This window comes from Paramacrobiotus metropolitanus, unplaced genomic scaffold (assembly GCF_019649055.1).
Source record: "Paramacrobiotus metropolitanus isolate TYO unplaced genomic scaffold, Prichtersi_v1.0 Parri_scaffold0000001, whole genome shotgun sequence".
In the NCBI taxonomy this organism is placed as follows: domain Eukaryota; kingdom Metazoa; phylum Tardigrada; class Eutardigrada; order Parachela; family Macrobiotidae; genus Paramacrobiotus; species Paramacrobiotus metropolitanus.
The window spans coordinates 1,746,966-1,754,941 of NW_026570221.1; the positions used below are offsets into that span (position 1 = coordinate 1,746,966).

Here is a 7,976-nt window from a genome sequence, read left to right on the forward strand (position 1 = left end):
GTGTGCACTCATAGGTATTGCAAATTTCATCATTCTTGTTCGATCCTATTAGTTTGACATTATTTGTGTAGAACGGAAAAGCAAACAATCTCTGTGTGGACTCAGTTTTGAATAATTGTAAATATTTCTGCGCTATCACTTTTTTGCTCGGCTTTACTTTGAAAGAAGACAATGTCAACCGATGTTTCACATTTTTTAATATAATAAATGCAAAGAATATTCAGTTGTTCGACAGAAAAGTAGAAAATCAAAAAGAACATAGTATACACTTTGACGCCATTTTTGACGCCATAACACAAATAAAGATACGCAAACCAGAATTAGTAGAAATTATGCTAATCCACTAAGGATTCGAGAGCCACATCATCGTCAATGTTTTCATACAACATAGCAGGGGTGTATTTCTCAAGCAAATTAAATACGAGATCCATTTCCTTCGAGCCGATTTTAGGAAAGGGAATATTTTCATATCCGTGCGGGTACGTTACAAAATTTTCTCCGATCACTCTGCTGGTAAATGTGCATCCCACGCGCCGCTGCAAAGGCACAGTTTGGATGATAAAGTCCGTGGTGTTCCGTTTGAACGTTATGTCATCGCATGCTTGGACAGTTGATGGGCCAGTGCTGAATAACATGTCCCGTAGCACCGATCCATGGAAACGATCCTTCAGCGCCTCGGTTTTTGGAATACCTTTGCATTTGATTCGTTCTTCTCCGGTAGACATCATTTGGCAGTACGTTTTCTTTGCCAGTGCCAACCATTCGACGAAATAATTACCACCCAGATCATCGGAAAACTCGCCCAACAGATCTCCAAGAGGTGGATCTGGCTTTTCCAGTTCACTAACAAACATAACGGAGTCCGTGTCGCAATAAAGAAGACGATCCTCAACTAGCCGTAGTTGTTGCAACAGCTTCAGTTGAGCCAAACCAGTAGTGAAAACACCAATGTACGGATTGCATCGTTTGTTTGGCGCAGCCTAAAAGAAATAAAATGCGGTGCTGAATAAAGCTGACAAAAATCAATCCGAAATAAATATAATACCCAGTTTTTCTTTTCCATATAGGTGACATCCAACGCTTTGCCGTTATTCACGATCCGAACATCTTTTGTTTCGAACGATGTATTGAAAACGATGTCCTTCATTTGCTTATAAGTATTGCAGTATTTATGTTGCTGGTACAGCGCTTTCATAACAAACCTATCCAAAAAAAAAATTTATTACAGCAGCACACTACAAAATATCGAAAATATTGCTTTTACCTGCCCCACACAGCGTTGACCCAAATTTTCGTACAGTATTTTGCACCTGGATTTAGCTGCACTTCGTCAGGTTCAAAAACAATTCCTAGCTTTTCGGCGTAGTTGCGGCAGTAATCCCATTTCTCCTCTTCCGTCACGATGTGCGCCGGAAACCCGCTGTTCACAATTTTGTCACGGATTAAGTCGAGAATAAACTGAGCAAAAATTCCTCCGTCTTTGGTTTCAGGATTGAATTGCGATGTTTCTTCGAAATGGTGGATTTCAAAAATGTTGCTGATTTTATACCCGTCTGATACCGCTTGTTCCATCAAGGGAGTTATCCATGCACCTTCAAGTTCCCGTTCTTCATCTGTGTGCTCACACTGTTTGGCAATATTCACTTCTTCCGAACATGATCTGCATAACGTGTAGACGGTTCTTCCATCTTTCAGTCGCATTGGCAACGTCGGCACAAACAAATTCTTAGGGGGAAGTACACGACAGTAAATTACGCCATAATATTCCGATAAGTCGAACGGGTCGCCGAAGTTATTGTAAAGAATCGTAGGATGGCCCACAGGATACTTGCCGTACACCATTATTGACGGGTACAAGGATATGAAATCGAAAGCTTTTCCTTTCAGCGGTGGCGGAATCTCTTTATACATTGCAAAAATTTCAGTCCTTCCGCCGAACAAGTGGTCACGTACATTCAGTGGTGGCCGAAATTCTTTTTGCGGTATGATTTTTCCACTTTTAACCAATTCGTCGTACTCACATTCCCAGATTCCCACAAAAAATCTGCCGTAGCTTTCAATCTTTCTTTTAATCCTCAGCGTTTCCTCCCGCAATTCGCCAAAAGTACGCATTCTGACCGTGTTCATTCTCCGTTGGTCAGGGAAGCATTTTTTGCAGCCGTGCCAAAAGCACCCGTAGAACTGATAACATGTTCCGGTGGGTTCCCAAAATCCATCAACACATATTTTGTCGTCCAAAAGCTTTTCACCTGCAGCTGAACGAGCAGTCTGAAGGAAATCCTCCGGCTGTTTCTCTTGCAACTGTCTTTCGATATGCGACAACCACTGAAATCCTTTGAAACTTTGATTTTGTCGCCCGCCGTAACCACCTGGAGGAATAATCCCGATGGTGTTCGGTTTCAAATAATGAACTTGGAAAGCCAGAAGCACTGCTGACGGATTTGTTACAGAATCGAATGGATCAATACCAGGGAACATATCCATGAAGTTTTTGCGTGTGATCCGGCAACATTCTCTTAAAACCAAAACGTCGTTCACGCAGTATTTCTTGCATTCCTCCAGGAGGTTGTAGTTATTCCCAAACGTATTAACCGCTTCATCATACCACTTTTCAATTTCTTCAAATTTCTTGCCTGACATCCTTGAGCAGTCGAAATATTCTTTCCCTAAATAATTTAAAATTTTTAAATTTTTAAATTTAAATTTAAATTTTTTAAATTTAAAATTTTTAAATTCCAATTTTTAAAATTTCGACGCCATTTTTGACGCCATGTAAAGTAAAATTTTATTTCTGAAGTTGTTACCTGGCAACGGTCCATGATAATTTTGGTTTGCCGGCGTGTTGAACGCGTAAGGAAAGAATCCTTTCAAAACTAAATGGTCAATTCCCAAATCCTTTGGAAGCTCCGAAAGAGAACGTGGCATGAAGGACAGCGTGTCGATGAACTTGCACTTCAGCCCGGGAATTTTTAGCATTGTAATACTGGAGCCATCTTGAATTTTCTCGACGATGTGGCCTTCCTTTTCTAATCCACTAAGGATGAAAAAGTTGTCGTAACGCTTTCCGTTGTGTGACAAAAAGGTGCACGATCGGCAGTTTTTAAAAATCCATTCAAGTAGCTCAGAAACACATCCGTATCCACTGAAACAAATCTCAAACGAATCATCGTCCAAGCACATCATGGCCACGACCATCGGCTGGTGATATCGACTGTTGTCCAGACATGTTTCAAAATCAAAACAAATTTTTTGTTCTCGAAACGGACTTGCTGTTTTCCATCTGATCTGGAAATCGGGGATCCGGAATCTTCACAATCATCGTGCGCGTCGTCGCTAACGTCTTCTTCTGCATCATCGCAAAACTCTTCGTTGACTGCGTCACTTTCCGCATCGTCGTCCAGAAAATCCGACACTGCATCATCTTCAGATGCTAAAGTTTCACTTTCTGCAACCGCATGAGTCTTGGGTTTTGCTTTCTTGTTTTGCGCTTTCTCCCCGTTTAAAATATAGCACAAATGGTTAGGAAGAACAAACTCTTTACAATTCAGGCACAGCGTCGCATAGCAGACATGTGGGTCCGAGTACTTCCGGCCAGGTGGATTTATGTACCTAATAAATTAGCTTTTAAAGTCGCAAAATATATTTCAATGCATTTGTTATTAACAACGTTAAAAAGTTTTAAATAAATTATAGTAGTTACCTGTTACAGTCTTCGCATTTCTTCCAAGCATCGCAAACGGTAAGATCCTTGGATTTGTAAGCAATTCGTTCTTTATGCTTTTGAAAACATTCATCGGATGAAAAGTTGCGATTGCAGTCGTAGCAGACTTTTTTTACAAAATCATTCAATCGACAGTCCGGTTGCATGCAGGAGTAACAGGGACGATAACATTTGTGACGGTTTTTATCATGGTAAAAATTACCACAGATAAGGCATCTCGCGCGAAAGCCCAGAATCGTCCATGGTTTGGTTACACAATCAAAATGTTGATTATGATATAGTATAGCGACGAGGTTTTTTCGAAAAGGTGTGGAATAGGTGATTTCGAACTGGAGCTCCGCATCGATGACAATTAACTGTGCATCGTATCGATGCAGTAGAAGGTTACCGAATTTTTCAATGCTATCAAAATCCACGGGGCCATCCGGCACACCAGCCTCCGCACGTAGTTGTGCAGCTAGGTCATGTTGTTTCCGCTTCTTTGAATCATGTACAGATTTATAGCCAGGTAGACCGAGCGTTTTCGCTAATCCAACCACAACGGCTCGGGAAGCACATAATGTTCCATCAGGATCATACTTTTCGTTGTTTTTAATGCAAATAATACTCTGTGAACGCTCAAGTAGTTCATCCACTTTGAACATTAATCTGCCTTTTTAGCTGACAAGCGACCGTGTCCAAGAATATTCCGACATAAAGTAAAAGTAATTCTTAAATCGTCGGTAAAAAGATAAAAATTTGCTCCACTCTGCATGATCCGGATGATTAACTGGATGATAAAATCAGGTGTTAGTTGACTCACCGGCATCACCGGCGTTGAGAATGCACGATTCGCTAGTTCGGGGTGCTCAAAAACGAGACGCACTCGGTCATTGCCGTTCACACGATGGTACGCTAAGAGCTCCGCCAAAAGTTGACTGAAGAGTTCACGTACTTCCGCTAACACCGCCATCAGAGACATTGGCTGAGGATTGAGCCGATATATGAGGGTAAAACTGTCTTCGGTGGTGCGAAAGTTGTCTGCAGTCGTAATGCGCCGTGTGTTTTGGTTGATTTGGTACAGTTTTCTGTTTCTAAAAATAAATTAAGATTCTATTTTGGCCGTTGTTGCTGTTTGTGCTAGCGTGATATGCACATAGTTACGACAATGATAACACAACAGATCTCCAACCGGTACATAGTTTTATTTAATTTTGTCATAATTCATATATATGTATATATATATTGCAATGCAAAAGCGTCTCATGCATGCACATACATCAATCCGGATATTCATATCAGTGTTTAATGCATGATTACAGAAATAACACGCTGTTGAGTGGTATACACTAAATACAAACAATATGCGGCTTAACATTGAGCAGTGAAACATGCATAAAAAATCAAATATCCACCATCAACATGTTTATACAGTTTCACTTAAACCACAGGATTAATTTTAGCGGAATGATCATAATATCGTACGGTCAGTATAAATAAAAACGATAACATGCAACTAAACATAATTATACGCACAGATAATAACAGCGCTGAGGCAAAATAATTAGCGTCGCCGAAACTTACTGAGTTCCATTATTATTATTATTATCTCCGTTGACGACGCTTCCATGCCCATGATTGTCGTTTCCGTTATTATCGAAGCGATGCCCATTGTTGTTGTCGTTTCCGTTTCCGTTCAAACCGAAGCCGTGCCCATTGTTGGCATTCCCGATACCAAAACCGTGCATGATGTTTATCATCATGTCGTACTCACGCTGATACGCATTCGGCTCATACCAGTGCGGAAATGGTTGCCCAAATCCTCTCATACCGGGATAGTATCCAGGCATAGCCGGGATATATCCTGGAACTCCCCACGGACGTACTAGCTGGAGGGGCACGTTCGGCCTTATCGTCATTTCGGCACGTGGAACTGCTGCTGCCATCTGCGAAGTGCTGGGGCGCGGCCCCGGCATGACCGGTGGACGCCTCAATCCGGGTATAGCCACAGGCGGCCACGGCCGCGGAGCAGGGGGAGCGCTAAGCACACTTCGAGGAAGTCCAGCTCCGTACTGTACGGGCGATGCTGGCATATTCGCGAAGCGCTCATGGATAGCCTTTCGTTTCTTGTACGGCGCCGGTGGCGCTTGCTTCCGGTTGCCAGGTGGAGCAAGATACGTCTGCACAAGAGGCTTCCGTTTCTTAGCCTGAGATGATGAAACGATGACAATATCATCATCGTGCTCGTCGGCTTGATCAGGATTTTCCCATTGCGCTAAACACATAAACATATTATACATGGCGTCAAAAATGGCGTCAAACGTTTTCTATGTGATATCAAAATTTATATGCGGCATGAGAAGTTGTACGTTGCGTTAGAAAAACCGATACTGTACTTATTTATACTAAATATAACAATAATATTAATTCAGTTTACTTACGGCTGTTAACCGGAATTCGACCGTTGGATGGCTCTTGGACCAGATCATCTACGACGATGACATCGCTATCATCCGCTTTTAATTCCGGTCGGGTGTTCTCGCTCTCTAAAAAACAGTACATGACTGATAAATGTGTAAATGAATTTGAAAGAAAAAATTTGGTACCCGCAGAAGTGTTTGTCGAAGGCGTTGAATCTTGGCTTCCGCGATGTTGCCCACTTGTGCCGTAAATATTGGCCATGGCTACCAGATAAGCGAAATAAATTTTCGTTTCACCTAATTTAAATGTAGTATGCACGTACCAGCTTCAACTTCGGTGTTGGTAATTTCCGGCCATGCTTCTTTGGCCATAGCTGACAAAAACGTTCGGTCAAAAATAGCGCTTAGGTTTAAATCGTCCACGTCGATGTCGTTGGTACAGCCGGTATTCGGCGTGGAAGTTGCACGAGAATCCATGTCCAGATAAAAACTCAAAACTTACAACGGCTTTGAAAATTTAAACTGAAAGTGTGCCGTTTGTCGGCAAACTCACGTCTGGTCAACCATCTTACAAGATTGCAATTTGAAAATTTTATTGCATTTTGAATCAGTTTATTGGTTACGCTTTGCTTTGCGTACGCGCCATGCCTGGTCAAGAGTAAACAACGGTGCGATGTGGTGCACGTGTGGTGAAAGCAGATCAAAAGCTAAAACAGGTGTCAATTTCCCCTTGTAAATTTTATGACATCCAATGCAAAGAGAGCAATTGCTAACGAGTTCGTATGTCACACCTTAACTGGTTGTACTTGAGAACATAAATGATATGTGTGGACAGAAACTTTGTGTGTGAGCAGAAAAAATTTGACTTAATATTTTCCGTGCGAGTGGTAGTACTAATTTATTGTTCGTTCATCGCATTTCTCGTTCTTAAATACCATGAAGTGAACATTTGTAAAATGAGGCAATGCAATACATGCGCTTGCAGATTTGCATAAATGTACGTAAAATGTGTAAAATGTAACGTTTAAGTTGATTCGTTCTTCGAAATTCATTTTGTGGCATGAAAAAAAGCATAAAAAAGTACTTCAGCGTATACACGACAAAATATCATGGGAATGTTGGGTGAATGAGAACAAAAAATAATAGTACTGCAGAGCATTCAAGACATTGAAGCTATAAACGAAATACTTCATTGAACCATACACCAAAAAACAACCATACAAAATTTACCCGAAACAAGATACAAAAAACGCAGCTCATTCATTTCGGATGCTGCCGTAGTGCGTCCCATGATGCGGCACAACTTCGTAATTCCCGCCCGGTGCGATCTTCACATAGGGGACCAAAGGTTCAATCTGCGTGGGTGCGGTGACACCCCTAACTCCGGCAGCCACTTCATCCGCCGCGAAATACAGGCATGGCCCAGATGCAACTCTTCCAGTCGTCTCACGCTCCCCAACGACATGGCGAATACACTCCTGTCGAGCTTTTGAACGACGGTAATCCGAAAAAATCCACACCGTCGACTTAACATCGGCTCGTGCGTAGCAGTATCCGCAACAATAACCGCCATACAGGCGCACCTTCTTTAAGTGTTTCGCATGTTTAGCCTGAAGCTTGGCGTCCACTTTCCCCCAAACAGGCAGTTTTCGGTCAGGGTGTTTCGGTGGCGCCACAGGTATACGGGACAGATCCGTTGCCCGCAGTGTGTGGACAGGAAATAGGTACCGTCCGAACCACTGCCCCGACAGATAGATGTCGCTTCCGATAGGGACTTGGAAGGAGTTCTTCAAATCGACATAGGCCATGCTGCCCTGACTTATCACCTCCGCACGAGGTTCAGCCGGCCCCGCTAC

General features: G+C 42.4%; 1 protein-coding gene across 1 annotated transcript; it reads right to left on the bottom strand.

Moving 5' to 3' along the window:
- Positions 1 to 335: 335 nt before the first annotated feature.
- LOC129593479 (uncharacterized) lies at positions 336 to 4,673 on the bottom strand. Its single transcript, XM_055489849.1, has 6 exons — positions 4,524 to 4,673; positions 3,267 to 3,430; positions 2,805 to 3,034; positions 1,265 to 2,666; positions 1,046 to 1,202; positions 336 to 980 (listed from the first exon to the last, which is right to left on the bottom strand). The coding sequence occupies exons 1-6, from the start codon at positions 4,671 to 4,673 to the stop codon at positions 336 to 338; spliced, it is 2,748 nt and encodes a 915-aa protein (XP_055345824.1).
- Between the last annotated feature and the right edge of the window lie 3,303 nt (positions 4,674 to 7,976).